The sequence below is a fragment of the Mus pahari genome, chromosome 19 (genome assembly GCF_900095145.1).
Source record: "Mus pahari chromosome 19, PAHARI_EIJ_v1.1, whole genome shotgun sequence".
NCBI lineage: Eukaryota > Metazoa > Chordata > Mammalia > Rodentia > Muridae > Mus > Mus pahari.
This window is the reverse complement of record NC_034608.1, coordinates 15056111-15075715: the sequence shown is the minus strand read 5'-3', so window position 1 is coordinate 15075715 and position 19605 is coordinate 15056111. Positions and strand designations below refer to the sequence as shown.

The 19605-nt window shown below is 53.5% G+C and overlaps 1 protein-coding gene across 1 annotated transcript in view; it reads left to right on the top strand.

Moving 5' to 3' along the window:
* Nucleotides 1-16859, top strand: part of Ppp1r37 (protein phosphatase 1 regulatory subunit 37) — a 32805-nt gene extending 15946 nt beyond the window's left edge. The window contains exons 2-13 of the mRNA XM_021218906.2: nucleotides 10381-10478; nucleotides 12062-12107; nucleotides 12225-12325; nucleotides 12691-12810; nucleotides 13011-13161; nucleotides 13242-13397; nucleotides 13692-13804; nucleotides 14665-14806; nucleotides 14911-15077; nucleotides 15200-15935; nucleotides 16072-16158; nucleotides 16240-16859. Coding sequence (XP_021074565.1) covers nucleotides 10381-10478; nucleotides 12062-12107; nucleotides 12225-12325; nucleotides 12691-12810; nucleotides 13011-13161; nucleotides 13242-13397; nucleotides 13692-13804; nucleotides 14665-14806; nucleotides 14911-15077; nucleotides 15200-15935; nucleotides 16072-16154 — 1913 coding nt within the window. The 3' untranslated portion in view covers nucleotides 16155-16158; nucleotides 16240-16859. The remainder of the gene's footprint in view (nucleotides 1-10380; nucleotides 10479-12061; nucleotides 12108-12224; nucleotides 12326-12690; nucleotides 12811-13010; nucleotides 13162-13241; nucleotides 13398-13691; nucleotides 13805-14664; nucleotides 14807-14910; nucleotides 15078-15199; nucleotides 15936-16071; nucleotides 16159-16239) is intronic.
* Nucleotides 16860-19605: the final 2746 nt, after the last annotated feature.

The following is a 19605-nucleotide window of genomic DNA, read 5'->3' as shown; positions in this document are numbered from 1 at the left end:
CAGAGTCCCAAGGACTGGTCCAGCTATAGTTATGAAGAGGGGATGACGCATGGGGATGGCCACAGAGTCCCAAGGACTGGTCCAGCTATAGTTTTGAGGAGGGGATGACACATTGCTTTGCACCCCCTTACAAAAGGTGGACAAGGCCAGCAGCAGTGCATGGAATTTTGTAGAAGCAGTTAGGGCAGCATGGGGCCGCCATGGGCCTGTAGATAAATAGTGACAGGGACTGGAGGTCAGGGTCAGACTTCAATCTCAGGGGCTGGCCACCGTTTTTTGAGACAGGGTCTTGTATTAGCCTAAAACTCGACAGGTAGGCTAGGTTGGGTGGCCAGTGAACCCTACACAAGTATGCTTGTCTCTACTTTCCCAGCGCTGGGATTACAAAGGCATGCTACCATACCCAGCATTTGGGGTTTCCATGTGCTATGTTGGTGTGTGTGTGTGTGTGTGTGTGTGTGTGTGTGTGCATGTGTTCCATGTGTGCATGCATGTGTACTGTGAAGTGTGCCTGGTGCCTAAGGAGACCAGAAGACTCAGTGCAGTCTGCCCTGCCTCTGAACAGCGAGCTTTTCAAGGCCTGAGCACGGAGCTTTACCTCCTGGGGCAGTGCAGTTGGTTTACTCTTTGACAAACTGAGAGGTCGTTCCTCAGTCCTACCCAGTGCCAGATCTGAGTGGACAAGCTGCCTGCTTGGGCTGCAGCCTTTTCCTTACCTGCGCACCCCTAGCCTACCCGCTGGCTCCCTTAGGGATCTTTTGTCCTGCCGCACCTGCCCTGGTGCTCACTGCCCTGCCTATCCCCAGGTCTTCCCTTGTGTACCCTCAGCTATCCAGCCCTGGGTAAATATTTAAGGGTAAATAGTGGGTGTGCAAGCAGTGTTCCTAGATGCAGCTGGCTCCCTCTCTCTGCAGGAAGAGTTGTGTTTGCTCTGCTCTTCCACTCCCTGGTCACCAAGGTGTCTGGCCTTGGACGGTGGTGATGACTGCTGCTGTTTACAGAGCACTAGCCCTTTGCGTCCACTCTTACCGAGTTGGCTCACTTACTCTTCTAGTAGTCTGTGTGTGTGCTCTTAGTGGTTTGCTGGATATGGAGACCCAAACATTAGATAAGATGCAGAGCCTACAACAGTTTGGATCTTCTGGCCATCAGGGATATGGGGCAAATGAGAGCGGTCAGTACCTTGCTATTGGACCACACTTCACTCTTTGTGTCTCTAGAACCTTCCCTCTGCTGCTGTGTCTCAGGTGATACAAGCCTGGCCATCCTGAGTAGTCAAGGTCCCTGGTCCAGGCAGCTTCTCTAGAAGGAACCAAGGTCTGACTCCCAACTGGGTGTCCTCGCTGGGTCACTGTTTTCTCTTTGTGAAGATGCATTCATGTCCCGAGGCAGAATGTCACCAGTAACTTCAGTTGCATGCATCCTGCTGGGGCTGTTGAGGAAGGCCTGCATGCACCCCAGCAGAAAGCTTTAGTCACTGACAATTGTGGTGAGCTTGGTCTCTCCTTAGCACCAGGCTAGATGTATTCTCATAGTTGTTCAAGCATTCACCCAGTCAGATTAAGTTCTGTGCCCTGTAACCAGAAGGGGAGCTGTGGGAGGCAGGACGAAGGGAAGGAGAATGCGCTCTCCGGTTGCCTGAGAGTTGTCTGAGTGCGTGCCACATGTCAGAGGAGAGAGCACTGGGACCACAAAGCTGGGGATACTGAGAAAGCAGCCAATGCGCTTATCCACAGAGTCGTGCTCTAGCTCCTACTGAAACAGGGCACACAGGATGGCTCAGAGGAATCCACCCAGGATTGCTGCCGAGCCTGTTTGTTGGTTGCTCCTGACCTACGTGGTAGAAGGAGAAAACCAGCTCTGTGGTCCTGTGGTTGACCTCTAACCTCTGCGTGTATACAGGAAGTAAGTGAAAAAGAAAACACTGAACCCTGTATGCTAATGGGATGAGTGTGCTGTTTAACACAGCACAACGACGCTACACACACTCTGCACCTGCTTCAGGATGATGGTCGGAAAATGTTAGCATATTATCATATTAAACTGCTCTGTTTCTGTATGAGCAGAAGGCCTTGTGTACATTGAAAGCATTCCAGCTCACACGTGTGATCTGAGCTGAGGCGTTTCCGGCATCCAGCGTGGGCGTTTACATGGTGTGACGGCATGAGTGTGAATGCCAGGCGTGCTTGTGTGTTCAGGGCTGAGGTTGCAGTAAAGGTGCAGGAGACAGCTCCAGCATGTGCTGCCGCACACTCATGCCTTACAAGTTTGGTTATTGCAAGTTCAGAAACTTTACTGTTTTTGCGACCCTACCCACATACTCAGCTTTGCTCTAGGACCGAAGTGAGCCACAGTCAGACCCTTACGGGCTGGATATGTGTGCCCAGGCTGTAAAGCCTCCGAGAGGAGGTGCTGTGGGAGCTGAAGCCTGAGGACAGGTGGTTGAGGGTACAGGACACAGGGTAGAAAGGAAGCCAGGTGCAAAAATAGAGGAAGTGAAGCCCCTCCTCAGCCAGAGCCACCCCTCATTTTGGGGTGTTAGTCCCTGTGCAGGGTACTTGTTACCATCACGGGTCATCTGCCAGCATCATGTCTGAACATGGATGGTAGTGACAAGAAGCAGCACCTAGTGTAAGTGACCCCGCTGGTGTCTTGGGTTCAGGCAGGCTTGGAGGGCTTGTGGGTCGGCAGGATGGCAGCAGTGAGATTGAATAGTTAGTCCCCTGGAAGTCGGGGCTCCTGATTGTCATGGCTGGGTCCTCACTCTCATTCCACACCCTGCATTTCATCTTAGCCTGTCTCAGACATTGCTACATTCCCCCATGGCACCGGAGTGCCCATCATATGAGCAAGCTACAGGCCTCATCGGTGCCAGTTGCATGCTTGTGAGCCTTGAGCATCACAGGTGTTCTGGATGAGATGGTGCCTGTGCACCTCGGACTGGCTTTGCCAAATGAAAAGGGTTCTACTTGGTTTTCCCAGTCTCCCCAATAGCATGTGCATCCCCCACCCCCAGCTTTTAGTTGTTAACACATTTGCAAGTATACATGATCAGCCTACTTCTGTGTAGCTATTTGTCTTACAAGACTAAGGTGTGGAGGCAGAGGATTAGAAGCTCAAGGCCTGTCTTAGAGGCACCAGGTTCATTCATGGCCACCTAGTTTAAAAAATAATAATGGATAGTCAATACTGAAGAGACTCTCCCCACAGAGGAGTTGTATCCTCCACAGCAGCCCCCCCCCCCACTTCTCCATCCCGCCCCCCGCTGACCCTCTACTCCCAACCCCCAGTGTCCTCAGGGATCCAGGAGTGAACCTTGTTTCAACATGTGTAGGAAAGGAGCTCTCTTCTGGTGGGGCTACAAATACCTCTCATTTCCAGAGCCGCTGGCAGCCCTAGTGAGGTGGGGCTCACAAGAAAGGCAAGTTCACAGTTTCTGCCATGTTATTTGAGACCTGGACTTAGCTGGGTGTGACATTGTACTGTTTGGGACTCCAGCTTCCCACTCTGCTCTGTTCTTTCACCTTGAGGTGGGTGTGGAGGTGGAGGCTTGGTACCTCTAACGCCCACTGCAGACCCACTGTGAGAGAGTATACAGTGCGCTCTGGATAGCTACCTGAAGACACGGCAGCAGGCAGAGTGCAGTCCTAGCCTGAAGGCTTGCTAAGGAACCTGGACCTCTCATTGAGCATGGTACCCCACTGCACCCCACAGTCATTCCTCCCTCAGAACCCTACCATGCTCCTCCCCTTTCCGTATCACATGACCTCACTCTGCCGCACTCTGCCATACACCTGACCTCCTCAGGGCAGCAGCTCCCAGCTGGGCAGAGAAGTTTAATTTGTTCTTCCCAATTTTAATGTGAAGTTGTTAATTCCACCAGATGAGAATAAGACCACTACCACAATTTTTGAGCCAAATGTTGAAGTAAGCTTTATTAAATACTGGCCAAGATGGTGGACACTGGCCAGGTCCATACCTGGGATTCCCAGAAAATGGCACCAAATTATGCTGATCAGAGGCTGTACAGGCACAGCCCACCAGGCTGTGTACTTCCCGTCTTCATCCAGCTGGGGGCACACACACAGCCTCAGGTGCTTCCTGCCTGTGTGTGATCAGGTGCATCCGGAGCAGTTGGGGCAGCCAAGCTTTTTTACAGGAGTGAAAACACATGGCTTTTATCTTATATGAACAACAATCCGCAACACTCCAGGAAGTTATCTGTCTTTAGGCAAGCGGGGATCACAGGTTAGTGGTGTTTTTGTTTTATAGATTTCTTAAGCACAGTAATTTAAACTTAAAACACATCATAACTTAAAGCTGAGTCATCACAAAGCCCCCCTTACTTTGGAACCTAGGCTGGCCTTGAATTTGAGGTAATCCTTCTGCCTTAGCGCTGTGCATGCTAGTAGTAAAGGTGTGAGCCACCATGGTTTTTCTAAGTGAGTAAATGTCTGAATACCACACAGGCCTCAGTGCTGAGAAGTTGGACGAGAATGGTGGTGGTCGCCTTTAGCCTCAAGATTTATGAGGCCTAGGTAGGAGGGTTGCCTGTATTTCAGGATAGCTCGGGCCATATGAATGAACGTGAGGATGTGACCAGTCCTCTAGCTCGGTATGACGTAGAGAAGCAAGCAAAGCATCTAGAAGAATCCAGACTAAAGAGCGAGCAGAATAGAGCAGGGTCACGGGGAGAGGAGGAAGAGAGGGGAGAAGGCAAAGAGGGGACCGGGAACCAAGATGTTGTGTCGCCAAAATGGCTGGATTATATAGGAACCTGAAACTGGAGGAAAGGAAGGCCAGTTCCTGGGCTGGAAAGGGTTAGGATAAGGGTTCAGGTAACAAGAGCCGTGGGTATGGAGAGAAGGTTTCTTTGGGACCTGACACTATATAGTGAGACACTGCCTTAAAAAGTAAACAGTCTCTTCCATGACGCCCTTCAGCTTGTCTAGCTCACCCTCCTAGAAGGCAGCTCCCTGAGAGTCCTTCCAGAGCTCAACATCTGAGCAGAAAACTGCCTCATGTTCTTCCTCCTCTGAAGCAGAGTGAGATCCTCACTTGAGGAAAATGTTTGAGGGGTTGACCCAAATTTGCAGAGGAAGCTCTTGAGACAGCCTGGCATGGGTGTATCAGTGTGTGTTGTTCACCTGTTGCAGCCATAGTTGTCTCACGCCGGCAGCAGGTCCTGTGGAGCCTGGCCTCTGCCATCGGCACGTCCTGGCCTTGGTGCAGTGAGCCTGAAGGACCTTCATGTTCCATCTGTGCCCCGCATTCTGCCTAGAGCCTTTGCTCTAGAAGCCAGCCTCCTGGAGCTGTCGGCTTCTGTGGTGCAGAGGGGGTGAGAGGCTACCAGGCCTGCTTCCCAGCCATACCCCGGGCCCCTTGGTAGCCACCAAAACCTTGGGTTACATGAGATGGCATCCCTCCACCTCAGAACACGCGTCACTGGATGCTTCTGGTTGCCATGGGGGACGAGCAGCCTGCTCTGTACTGCTCTGCCCTGCTCCCCTCCTCAGTGGCCCCTTTCCACCAAGGCCTTCTGTGTTGCCTCCTTCTGCAGTGGTCTGCCCTAGCCACACACTATTTCAAGGACTGCTGCCAGCTGCTGTGCTGTCCTCTATGTCCCCACCCCGAGGCTCCCACAGGGCTGGGGGTGGTGCCTGCTGCCAACCCAGTGTGCCTGCTGAATGAAGGAGCCCTGTGGCGGGAGCCTGGGGGACCACCCCCTTTCCACTGCCAGCTGGCCTCTTTTTTTTTCCGTTCCATAATAGCAACACAGTGTTGCCAAGTGTGGTGGGGGCTCTCAGGGTGGTGCCCACACATGATCACCTAGGGCCTCATTAACATCCAGTCAGGCCCTAGCTGGGACTTCCCAGGTGAAATAGCTCTCTCTGAGCCTGGCTCACCCGGTCCCCCATCCATGGTGGAGACCAGGGACCAGGGACCAGGGACCGGGGAAGATTGTTCCCAATAAGGACAGCATGGAGTTAGGGTGTGGGTTAGTGAGCAGCCCTGCCTCTGGGCTATGTGTACTCTACCCCCCCCCATTGTTGTTCTCGTGGGAACCCCTACAAGATGGCCAGTTCCTACTAGTTCCTAGGTGCAGGGGATGACTTGACAGTGCTGTGCCCACTGACCCTGCATTCCATCTCTACCCTTGCACCTGTGTGCACACGTGAGGCCATGTCTCCTGGCCACCTGTCACTTGATGCTTAGCATCAGATTTCTCACTGTTTCTCTAAGAGCCACAGCAGCCTATCTCTGGAGAGAGATGGCCCCACTGCTAAGGCTCTGCTTGCCAGCCAAGCCACAAGGGTCTGCTTAAAGAACTCAGATGTCCCTGGTGGCCCTTCCTCGAGTGACAGGGCCTATATTCCCACCCACCTTACTCCATTGCTTCGGCAGTAAGAAGATGGATCTGGCCTCTTGTTTCCAAGCCCTTTGTCTTCTGACTCTGGGCAGATGCTTGGCTCTTGGCAGGCTTCCTTGTATAAGATGGAAGTGTGCCTATCTCGGGGATCTGTCCCAGGCCTGGCTAGATAAAGTCACCGGTGGAAAGTCCTTAGCTATGCAAGAATCCCAGTGCTTGAGAGGTCAGGGCACAGGGGTCGTGGGCTGAGGCCGCCTGGGCTTTCTAAGGAGCTCCTGTGTTGTAAGGAAAAGGACAAACTAACAAAACCACAAGTGAGGATCCCACTCACTCTCCAGCTGTGTCCCTCTTGACAGAAAGCCAGCTGCTTCTCTGTCACCTCATGTCACTACCCCTGAGACTGGGTACCCTTTCAGAGAAGTTGCTGGGGTCATTTGTCCAGTCTTGGCAGGACAAAGATCAGAATGTGGCTTTTAATCTAAGTTGTCATCTCAGTGGGTCCACTCCAGCACAGCCCTCTCTGGAGCACACACAGTCACGCCCGTCTCCCCTTCCTCTCTGACAACACAGAAGGTTGAATTGAGATTGAGTGGACACACCTGAGGTGTGCCCCACAGAGTCCCTGCACTGTCCACCTGCCTGCACTGTGCCTCCAGCCTGACTGTCAAAGCCACTGTGTGGCTCTCCTATTCTATGGTATAGAATATCTCATCACAGCAAGCATTATACCAAGTTATATCTCCAGTCATCTTTTCCCCCCTAAGATGTATTTGTTGGTTTCTTTGTTTTCTTGTGTTGTTGTTGTTGTTGTTGAGACAGGGTTTCTCTGTGTAGCCCTGGCTGTCCTGGAACTGGCTCTGTAGACCAGGCTGGCCTCGAACTCAGAGATCTCTGCCTCTTCCTCCAGATGCTGGAATTACAGGTGTATGCTGCCACCATCCAGATTTGATTGCTTGATTTTCCGGGTATGTGCCTGAGTGTATACATGTACACCATATTCGTATAGGTACCCTTGGAGGCCAGAACCGGATGTTGGATCCTATGGAGCTGGAGTTGCAGACAGTTTTGGCTGTCTGTTGTAGGTGGTAGGAACCAAACCCAGGTCCTCTGAAAGGATGGCTAGGACTCTTGACCGCTGAGCTATCACCTGAACCCTGCCTCTCTCTTCCTTACCTTTAAATAATTACAGGTGCATAGTGATTAATATGCCCACTTCCAGGCTGCTCGTCAGTTTCTCCTTTCACCCCACTGGTGATGTTGTAGGTCACACTGATGCTTCTAGGTGGGGTGAAGCCAGCTGTGGTGGGCCAGGGCCACCAAGACACGTACATTGGGTGTTGGCTTTGAGCCCCTCCCTTCTCTTGTGTCTTTACCGTATCTTCTTTACTTAGAAGGTGGGAAAGTGATAAAATGTAGTTGTCATTTTTTTTTTTTTTAAAGATTTATATATTATATGTAAGTACACTGTAGCTATCTTGAGACACTCCAGAAGAGGGCGTCGGGTCTTGTTACGGATGGTTGTGAGCCACCATGTGGTTGCTAGGATTTGAACTCCAGACCTTCGGAAGAGCAGTCGGGTGCTCTTACTCACTGAGCCATCTCACCAGCCTGTAGTTGTCGTTTTTATTTGTTTTGTTTATGTATGGCTGTTATTGCCCGAATGTCTGTCTATCACATGCATTGCATATTTGGTGCTCATAGAGACCAGAAAAGGGCATCAGATGCCCTGGGACTGGAGTTATAGACACACACCCTGTGGTTGGTGGAAATTGGACCCCCTCCTCTGGAAGACTAGCCAGAAGAGCGCCCATCTCTCCAGCCATGGACTAATATCTTTAGTGTGGCACTGGGAGCTGTATTCACAGCTCGCTTTAATTTTTTCTTGGGTCAGGGTCTCCCTGAGCTGCCCAGGCTGCCCTTGAGTTTATTTTGTAGCTCAGGCTAGCCTTGAGCTCTTCCTGTCCCAGCCTCCTGAATACCTAAAATTATATGCCTGTGTCCCCACACCAGGCTCTGCTGTAGTCGGCTTCTTGTTGATGATACAAGGCTGAGAGTTACCAATGTTGCCCATATTAGCCCAGGCCCAGCTTCACCCTCCCTAATGTCGCTGGCCTGGACCTGTGGTCTTTGATTGAACCAGCTCACTGGTGCCCTCTGTAAACTCTGGGACTCCTCAGAGTGATCGTTAAAGACAGAATATTAAATAGACTTAGAAAAGATGTCAATTAATATAAGCTAGCTTTCTTTTAGATTGTCATCTGCTGTTGGTGTTTCTTCTCTTTATGGTCACCTGAACACCTCAGTGGAAGTGGCTATAGTTGCCGCTGTGTTCAGGATAGTTGTGAGCACCCAAAAGCTTCAAGTATGGATGTGATGTGAGAAAATTCTTGCTTTGGTTGTTTTGTTGGTTTGTGGGGTTCTGGAGATGTAAACTAGAACATTTTGTGAGCTTTTTACCATTGAGCCGCGCCCCAAGCTCCTCACTGGGGGTCTAGGCAGGGGCTCTACTAGTGAACTTTATTTATTTATTTATTTATTTATTTATTTATTTATTTAGGTTTTTCAAGACAGGGTTTCTTTGTATAACCCTAGCTGTCCTGGCTCTGGACTCAGAAATCCGCCTGCCTCTGCCTCCCGAGTGCTAGGATTAAAGGCGTGCGCCACCACGCCCAGCTTTATTTTTTATTTTTTTATTGTAATTGGAGATAGCCTAAGCTGGCCTTGTATTCACTCTGTAGTCCAAGCTGACTTTAAACTTTTGACCCTTCTGCCTCACCTTCCCAAGTGACTGCAATGCCTGGCTTAAATTTATTTTCTAAAAAGTCTGGACGAAGCAAATCTGGGTAGAGAGAAAAGTGTGTGTTAACCTGCCTCACAGGGTTGCCTGAGGTCCTTAGGGCTGTTCTGCTACATCTGCTCTGTTCCATCATGAATGTAACAGCTACTGCCCATTCTGTGAGGGCTCTCACAGGTCTGTTCTCTCCTTTATTCTCTGGTCCTTGCCCTTTGGACTGAGGGGTGTGGTTAGCCATGAGCTGAATTTCAGGAGAGGACCTGAGAGCTGGGCGGAGTTCAAATCCTGACTGTATAGTATTCCAGCTGTGTGCCCTATGGCAGGGCTTTTGATCTCTCCGAGCTTTGTCTTTTCATGGGGTTGAAGTGGGCACTTATTCTTCCATCAAATTAAAGTGAGCAGAATGCATTGGCACTACATCCCAGCATTCCAGAAGCTGAGGCAGAGGCAGGCAGATGTCTGTGAGGCCAAGGACAGCCAGGGCTACAGAATGAGACCCTGTTTGAAACAGATCAACCTTTAATTAAAACTTCCATTATTTATATTGTTTAGGGGACGGCTCTCCTCCCAGGGCATGGGTGGGATTAGAAGATAGTCTGGTTGAGCTGGCTCTCTCCTTCCTGTGGGTGCAGGGAGCCAGCTCAGGGCTTTGAGCTTGATGTCGAGCTAACCAGCATGGGGGTTAATTTGAACCAGTGAAGAGTTTTAGTGAGGGGTTGCCTAGATCAAGCGGGGCTGTGGCTACATGCGGGGGTTTTCTTGGGTGTCACTTGAGGAAGGATGGAAGGTCCACTTGGTGTGTGGACAACACGGCTGTGGACTGCGCCTTGATCTGTGTAAGGGGGGAGAGAGCTAACTGGCAGCATAGGTCATTCGCCTCTCTCTGCCCCTGGCTGCCAATGTGGGGTGTGGGGTGACTGGTTTGTCTCCAGCTCCTGCCTGTGTAGCTTTACTGCAGTGAGGGACTGTATGTCACCTGTAGCTGAAGCCACACACTCTTCCGTGGTGCTTTTGTTACAAAAGTGAAACTAGGGCACCTGCTGTTCCAGATGCCTGCCCTGAGCCTGGCCCTGTGCTGCTGGGCACCTGAGAGCAAGGGAGAGGTGTGATGCCTGTGACCGGAGCTCTGTCATGCTGCTGTCAGGAGGAAGGGGTGGGGACCCTGTAAGGCAGCAAGCGAGGGCTGTGGATTCTGAGCCTGCTCCTTTGCCCACAGCCCAGAATGTGACGGTGGACGAAGTGGTCAGTGCCTACAGGCAGGCCTGCCAGAAGCTGAACTGCCGACAGATCCCCAAGCTCCTCAGGCAGCTGCAGGTATGGGGGCTGTGGGCACTGACGGAAGGTGTGTGTGTGCGAGCGTGCGTGCATATGTGCATATATATGTAGCATAGCCCTGGACCCAGCCCAGCCTGCCCCAGCCTTACCCAGGACCTGTGTAAGGACTTCTGCAGAAATCCCTAGTTAAGTTAGCAACAGTCCAGAATTGCATAAAATTAAAATTACCAAGTCTTTCAGCCCTAAAGAAATTCTGTCCTCAAAGAAAAGCCTTAATCTTGTCAATTAAGTCTAAACTTCAAAATTCATTCCTAAGGTGTGAGAATTATAAGCCAAGTATCAGCCTGGGCTCTAGGCCTGATTCAACAAACAAGAACAAAATAGCAAAAACCTAAGTCTGGGCTTCAAAAATGATTATATACTCCCTGCTGTTTCGGAAGTTAAGACAAGCTGGTGCTGCTTGTCATTTCCAGCACTTAGAGGATGGCGGCAGGAAGATGGAGTTCAGGGTCATTATTAGCTACATAATGAGTTTGGGTGCCAGCCAGAGTTATATGAAACCCTGTGTCCAAAATCAAAACCGGCTGAGAGGTAAAGGTGCTTGCTGTCCAGCCTGACAGCCTGAGTTTGATTAGCCGGAAGCCACGTTCTCGCTAGAAATAGAGTACTACTACATTGCTCACATGAGCACAGTGACATGTGTGGTGCACACACAGTGCATGTGAAAGAAAGTTTTGAATATAGCCATGGGAAACAAAACTGATTTCTCATTTCTCCTGCACATCCCCGGAGGCTCCTGTGCTCAGCCTGTGAGCAGATTCACAGAAGCGGGGCTGCTGGCTAAGGAGTGCAGGCCCCAAGGGCTGTCCCAGCTCGTGTGGATGCAGGCACACTCTGCCCATGGACTCCCTGCTTTCCTATGGTCAGCCCTTGCCCTACCTCCACATGGGGCCCTTGTGGTGCCTGGACATGGTCCTCACTGAGTTCCCGGGCTAGTAGTCTGCAGAGTTGGCAAAGTAGGGCCTTGCCACTTCCAGGAAAAGACAGCCACTCAGTGTGGCATCTGAGGCAAGGATAAGGGTCAACTAGACCTGCACCTAACCAGACAAGTATGTTGTCCAAGCCAGCCCAAGCCTCTCTGTCCTGGGGCTTTGTCATGGCTCTCAACATTTGGGTGACAATGAAGCCCAGAGAGGGACCTGGCGCGTGTGTGGGGTTAGGTGGACCCCCACAGGGAATGTCTGGGAAAACACCTGAACAGTGCCTTTGCTAAGTACCATAGGGTGGCTGTCAGCCTGCTCATCTCAGTCCCTTGAGCCAGACTTCCCCGAGTCCAGGCATCTCCCTGGACATGCTAGACGTCCTCAACCTCAGTTCTTCAGCTGGAGTGATGGGTCTGTGGCTGCCTGGCTGCAGGCAGATTCCTCTCATGCCCTAGGTGCTCCCAACCAATTGCAGTGGCCCTCTGGGTCTTCATCCAGCCGCCCTGCCCAATCCCATTCCAGATGCCATCTCACTGCAGAGCATGACAGAGCCCGTTGAGCCTTGGCTCCCCCACTGTCAGGCCACCCCTCTCCTGGGGTGTCTTACCTGCCTTGACCTGCTCTGTCCTGCTTTCTTAGGAGTTCACAGATCTTGAGCAACGCATCAACTGCCTGGACCTAAAAGGTGTGTGTTCCCAAGGACAGCGGGGGTGGTAGTGAAGGGCTCAGTGGTCTCTGCAGGAGTCGGAGACTAGGGGTAGTGGTGTGGACTGTCCACCTAAAGATGCCTGCCCCTTCCCAGGGGAGAAGCTTGATTATAAGACCTGTGAGGCTCTGGAGGAGGTCTTTAAGAGGCTGCAGTTCAAGGTCGTGGACCTGGAGCAAACCAACTTGGATGAGGACGTGAGTACCCACTGCCCCCAGGCTTGCATGGGGAGAGGGCAAGGGCAGGGCCTCATGAAGACCAGAAGCAGGTATCTGATATGATGACGGCAGTCCTGAGACCCTGAAGGTGAGGTCTGGGGAGCAGGGCGAGGGGTGAGGGTGGCCACCAAGAGCTATCCTGGCTATCACACTAAGGGGACTGACGGGTATCTGGGAATCGCAACCTCTGCGGGCTGTGTTACTGAGTGTAGCTTGGAGAAGAGCCCCGCCCTCCCGGGTCATACAGAGCATACCTGTCATCCTGAGGCTGCTGTCTCCTCTGCACCCCATGTCCTTCCCTTGGCCCCCGACCTGAGGCCAAGCCCACACGTGCCTGCCTGCAGGGTGCCTCCGCCCTCTTTGACATGATTGAGTACTACGAGTCGGCCACCCACCTCAACATCTCTTTCAACAAGCACATCGGCACTCGGGGCTGGCAGGCTGCTGCCCACATGATGCGGAAGGTGGGTACCTCACAGGCCCATCTCTCCTGCCCTCCTATCCTACAGGGTACTACACCACCCTTCCCCTCCCTAGCATGACCTTGGGAAGTGGCCCTGGTGCCGCCCTGGCCCTCACTCAGCAGTGCAAGGCTGGGGCAGGGAGGAACCTACATGCCAGCTGGGACTATAAAATGGCCTATTCCCTGCCTTGTCCCCACCAGACAAGTTGCCTACAGTACCTAGATGCCCGCAACACACCCCTGCTGGACCACTCGGCACCCTTTGTAGCTCGTGCCCTGCGTATCCGCAGCAGCCTGGCAGTGCTGCACCTAGAAAATGCTAGCCTGTCCGGGCGGCCCCTCATGCTGCTGGGTAAGTCTGTGTCTGGAAGGCCTGCTGCTGGGCAGGTATCCCAGGACGTGAGCTGGCCAGTCACTCCCACCACTCCCCAGCCACAGCTCTGAAGATGAACATGAACCTCCGAGAACTGTACTTGGCAGACAACAAGCTCAACGGCCTGCAGGACTCTGCCCAGCTGGGCAACTTGCTCAAATTCAACTGCTCCCTGCAAATTCTGGACCTGCGGAACAACCACGTGCTGGACTCAGGTGTGTGCCTCTTACTCCTGTGCACGCCGTTACCCAGCACCTTCTGTGCCCATCTCTGTGCTAAGGTGGGAGGTGCCAAGTACAGTTGTGAACTTTCCCAGTACTGTCCTCTGGAGTTCACAGATGGGTGGCAAGGATGTGCCAGCAGTGATGGCTCTCATAGGGGCTTACACAGGAGATTCAGCCCAAGGGCTGGAGTCAAGTCAGGCCCGAGCCTCCAGATGTCTCTGATGCAGCATGAACAGAGGTGCTCCCAGAGATGGACGAGGCACTGACCTCCCCTACCTCCCCTAGGTCTGGCCTACATCTGTGAGGGTCTCAAGGAGCAGAGGAAGGGGCTGGTGACCCTGGTGCTGTGGAACAACCAGCTCACACACACGGGCATGGCCTTCTTGGGCATGGCACTGGTGAGTCTAGGGGCCCTGTTCATTGGCCTCATCCTGCCTAGCCTCTATGAATGTTTAATTTTTAAATCTTTTATTACATTTAGTGTGTGTGTGTGTTTGCATGTTTGCATGTGGAGGTCAGAGGATGGCTTGCAAGTTTTCTCTTTCCACCATGTACAAATATTTCAGGTTTCGAACTTAGAGCCTCAGGCCATCTCACCAGCCCTGAGCCCTGTTTCTTTCAAATTCTTTCTTTTTCTTTTTTGGGTTTTTCAAGACAGGGTTTCTCTGTGTAGTCCTGACTGACCTGGACTTGCTATGTAGATACAAACATCTACCTGCCCCTGGCTCCCAAGTGCTGGGATTAAAGGCATGTGCCACCACTGCCTGTCTGGACCACTGCTATAATTGCATACATTTTTGTAACAGACTGTGTAGGACAGTGCTTTGCACAAACTGAATATGTTGGCTTAAAAAGTTAATATTTCTGAAAGCAGTCAGTCAGTCTTTAGTCTTTTGATCACACATGACATATAAAGTAATTCTAAGATACAGATACTCTGAGAGGAGGGGCGCTTGTGTGCTACTGACCAGCTCATCTTCCAGAAGAGGGCTGTCTTTAGGGTCCTGGAAGCCATTGAAAGACAGGCTGGGTGAGGGCAGAGAGCCAGCCTGTGGTTTGGGGGCCACCTGGACTCTGATGAGAAGTGGGCAGTGTGGGCTTTGAGGGGACACTCAGCATAGGAGGAATTTGTTTCCCAATTTGTCTGTGGTAGGATTGGGTGTGTGCCTGGCTCCTTTTTCCAGCTCCTTTCCTGACATACCCTTCTGGCTTTTCCTCCACCCATGGCTCCCTTCCTCACCTTCCCTGTGCCTTGCAGCCACACACACAGAGTCTGGAGACACTGAACCTGGGCCACAACCCCATTGGGAACGAGGGTGTACGGAACCTCAAGAATGGGCTCATCAGCAACCGCAGCGTGCTGCGCCTCGGCCTTGCCTCAACCAAGCTCACCTGCGAGGGTAGGATGCGGGCCAGGCGCGCTGGGGCCAGCGGGGCTCGGCAGGGCGGCCGGCCAGCGGCCAGGCATGGGGCCCTTGGCCAGCCCCTGCGGTCCCCCTCCCAGGCGCGGTGGCTGTGGCAGAGTTCATCGCCGAGAGCCCCCGCCTCCTGAGACTGGACCTCCGGGAAAACGAGATCAAGACAGGCGGGCTCATGGCACTGTCCTTGGCCCTCAAGGTGAACCACTCCCTGCTTCGATTGGACCTGGACCGAGAGCCCAAGAAGGAGCCGGTGAGGGTGCTTGCTGTGTACCAGTGCTGTTGTGGGCAGGGGCGGGTGGGAGGGTGAGTGGGCCAGGGTGGGCAGAAGTGGGTAGAGGCCACACAGAGCCCTAGCCAGGCTGGGTCCCACAGGTGAAGAGCTTCATCGAGACGCAGAAGGCACTGCTGGCTGAGATCCAGAACGGCTGCAAGCGTAACTTTGCGCTGGTTCGAGAGCGCGAGGAGAGGCAGCAGCTGCAGCCGTCGGCCTCCACGCCTGAGATCACCATCACCGCACCCCGGCCCCTGGAAGAGTCTGGGGAGCTGCCAGCCACAGGATCTCAGAATGGGGCCCCTGGCCCCGAACCTGGCCCTGACTCAGACTCAGACTCTGACAGGGAGGACCAGGAGGAAGAGGAGGAGGACCAACGAAACCAGCAGAGGGACGAGGGGGGCACTGACCAGAGTTCCTTGGCCCCCTGCCCTGCCCTCATACCTTCTACAGACTCCCTAGGCCCTGGTGACAAGAGCCCGCCAGGCAGCCCCTCCTCTCCCACTGAGCAGCGTATTTCTGTCTCCAGCCCAGGCCGAGGCCACAAGGTATTTGTGGTGACCCGGGTGGAGAGTCCACCTGAGAGGCCAGAGCCCCCTGTTCCTCCCACCTTTGCCTCCTCTCCTCCACCCTCTCCTCCCTCCCCTCCCGCCTCTCCACCGTCTCAGACCATGGACATCCAGGACCCAGAGTCATCTGAGGCTCAGCCCCAGCTGGAGCCATCTCAGGCAGGGCAGCCGCTGCCCAATGGCCTGAAGCCTGAGTTTGCCCTCGCACTTCCCCCAGAACCTCCCCCAGGGCTGGAGGCTAAGGGAGGTGTCTGCAGCCTGGAGCATGGTAAGGGGTGAGAGAGGCGGGGGGGGGGGGGGGGCTGCCTGGAGGTGTGCTTCCCACAAGGGTGGGACCGTGTGCTCTGGAGGGACAAGGCCTGTCCCCACCTGCCTCTAAGGAAGCTGCCACCTATTGCCCACAGCACTGCACCGCTCCCAGGGTGTTAACAAGCTGGAGGAACTGCTTCTAGAGGCCAGTCAGGAGGCCCCGCGGGACACACTGTGACACTGTAAGTAGATGCCAGCTGTGAGGACTGGACAGAAAGAGCTGAGGACCCTGTTGTCACCATCCTCCACCTCTGTTCCCCCAGTTCTTTGTTCCGGACGTCTGTGATGAGCTGAAGCCATCCCCAAGGGTCTGCTGACTCCCCGCCTAGTTCCCCCCAGGAGACCAGGCCGGGCATCCCAGGCCTCTCCACAACACTACAGCCACCAGGGGCACAAGGCTGGGAGTGGCTTCCTGGACTTGAGCGCATATTTATGTCTGCCACTCCCCAGGGTGGGGCTTCAGCAGACTGGAGGAAGAGGATGCAAGGAGCTCTCCAGGGTCACCAGCCACAAGGCTGTCCTGGTCTTGGAGAGCCCAGTGACCAGCCTGTTCTGGGAGGAGTAGAGTCGGGGCGGACGTACGACAGACCCTGACCCCTCTCGGGACCTAGCTGGTGAGCGTGGTGGTAGTTTGCCAGCCCCTGTGGGGTGGGGCCAGCGAGAAGGAACAGAGCTTTTTTTTCTAAAGTGCAATAAAATCTATCAGGGAGCTGGGCAAGCAGCGGTGTAGTTCTGGGACCCTGCTACCCGGGCCACTGAGGCTGCGCCCTGGCAGGCACTACAGCAGTGGGCAGTGGGTGGGTGGACGGTGAGGGTGGGCTGGGCTGGGCCACTCCTGTTGGAGCAGCTCTCACACCTTTTCTAATAAACGGAGCTGGGTTCACCGATGCCTCTGTTTCCTGCTGGGCCCGGGTGGGAGGGAGAGAGCATGAGTGGTCACAGCACCTCTGTGGGTTTGGTGCCAGTGATCCCCAAAAGAAACCCAGAAGGCTGGACACACCTCTTCCCCCTCCCAATCAACCCACACCTCAAGAAGCACACTGTGGCTGCTTGCTCTCTCACCCCCTCGAAGCCAGCCTGGAGGTTCCCAAGGTGCAGGGTGAAGGCTGTCCGGGCTGAGACAGCAGCTCAGCCTGCCCTCTCTTAAGGGAAGAGTGCGCACAAGGCCTGTGAGCCGCCTGCCCTGCCCCTAGCGTGCTCCTGGCTTTGGTGGGATGCGTGTGGTTCAGCAGTGGGGTGCTGGTGGGATGCGTGTGGTTCAGCAGTGGGGTGCTGGTGGGATGCGTGTGGTTCAGCAGTGGGNGCGTGTGGTTCAGCAGTGGGGTGCTGGTGGGATGCGTGTGGTTCAGCAGTGGGGTGCTGGTGGGATGCGTGTGGTTCAGCAGTGGGGTGCTGGTGTGATGTGTGTGGTTCAGCTGTGGGGTGCTTACCTTCTTGGAAAGGTCGGTCTCGGGCACTACAAAAGAAAAACAAAGCTAGGAAGAACCGCCATAGGAAATGCCTGCCTGCCACCTTCCTGTGGATGCAGGCTGCCACCTCGTGGTGCCCCATGTCCTTTGGTGTCATAACCTGGAGTCCTCTGTACCTCACCATTGTATCTGCCAGAAGCATCTGCTTGTTTGGTTTTTTTCCCCTAATTAATTTTAGGCACATAGGTGTGGGTATACAAATCAGTATGTAAATGTAGTGCGTGCCTGCCGTGGCACACACAGCTCAGAGGAGAATCCTGGGTATTTGATCTATTGTCCCAGTCTCTTCATAGGAACACGGATTACAGACCCCTGAGCTACACTAGCTCTTTCACTAGCTGGGGTTTGAACTTGGGTCTTCAGGCTTGTACAGCAAGGTTTTGTTGGTTTGTTCCCCCCTCCACTAAACTGTCTCTCTCAGGCCACACTGGGCCCTTGTTTGGGAGTGAGGCTTGGGGAAGCACACATAGTAACCAAGGAAGTCACCATCTGTCACATTACATCCCTTAAGTACCCAGGAGACAACCAGGATGCCAGCAGCCATCCTGTCTGAGCTCAAAGGTGCATTCTTTCTTCATGGATGGGGGACCATGTGGGAGGGGATTGTGAGGAGCCCCACCAGGTCACACTGCTACCAGCTCCTTCTGGGCAAGGCTAGGGAGGGCTGAGGTATCCTGGGTTCTAGGGAAAGCCTGCCTGATGGAGGTCCCCAACCACCACAGGAAATATGTATGTCTCAGCAGCTCTGGCCTAGGAGATGCACCATCTGTGAGCCTGTGGGGGAGTGGGCTCCTCCTGGACCTGGCTGGCTCTGTTTACACCAGCTCTTAACATGGCGTGAAAAATCAGTTCTTCCCAACTGCTACAGGGTCAGTCAGATGTTCATCTCAGAGAGATGCTGAGTTCCTACATCCCAGGAGCTCAGCTTGCGACCCTGTCAGGAAGTATTCCTCACCATGACCGTGAGTCCCTCGGGATGACCGCAAAACAGTGTGACAGTGTGTAAAGGTGCGTCTGGGGTCCAGTCCTTACCAGACATGCCCCAGTTCTACCCTTAGCACGCGTGTACACACACAGACACCTGTAGACCCAGTTACGAGGATGGAACGAGGCTCACTGGAGCCTAGGAACTCCAGGCAAAGCCACAGGCTGGGAAAGTTCCTTCTCGTTCTTAGAGCCTCTGTATGCAGGAGACAGCATCTGATAGCAGCCACAGCCGCTCATGGTTTATCTCTGTTGGTGCAGCCTTTCGGGCAGGTGGGTCAGCTCTGTAGAGCTCACTGGGTTCCAGGGCCCTGGGGCTGCAGGCTGGAGGTAGAAGCCACATACCTCTTCCCTCTGAAAACTCAGCCACTTGTCTTTGTTTTGAGACACTGTTTCTCTGTGTGTTGGCTTGGTTTTGAAGCTGTAGTGAGTCCTACAGACCTGAACACCCTGACAGGAAATGTCCCTAGCCAGACTTCTGGGGCTCAGCATAGAAGCAGCCACTCTGCACCTTGTGACTCATGGACACCACCTCTGCAAGCATGTGCTTGCTGGCTGTCACCCTGAGGCCTACAAGCATCCATCCTGGAGCAGGCAGAGGGTCTTGTCTACTCAGCCCATTGCAGTGGCAGGAGAGGCACACATGGCACTGGACTTCCTTCTTGTTGGTGACAGCCAGCTCCTTGGCCAGTGTGAGTTCCCACAAAAGCCATGTGGTGGGGACAAAGTCCTTACACCCTGCTTGGATGCACCTTCTCAACTCAGAGAAGAAGCAAGCTGAACCTGGCAGAGGGGTAGAGAGACATCAGACCCCACAATGACACATGAGCCGGGCCTGATAGTCATGAGGGCCTGTCAGTCCACCCTTCAGCAACGTGATCTGCCTTGCTGCAAACATTTTGTTATTTTTTGTTGTTTTTGTTCTTTTGACACAGCGTTTCTCTGTGTCTCTGTGTCTCTCTGTCCTGGAACTCACTCTGTAGACCAGGGTGGCCTCTAACTCAGAAATCCACCTGCCTCTGCCTCCCAAGTGCTGGGATCAAAGGTGTGAGCCACCACCGCCCAACTGCTGTTAAAAAAGAAATACTTTTATTACTCCTGTTTCCTTGTCTTCATTTTTTGAGACAGGGTCTCTCTCTCTCTCTCTCTCTCTCTCTCTCTCTCTCTCTCTCTCTC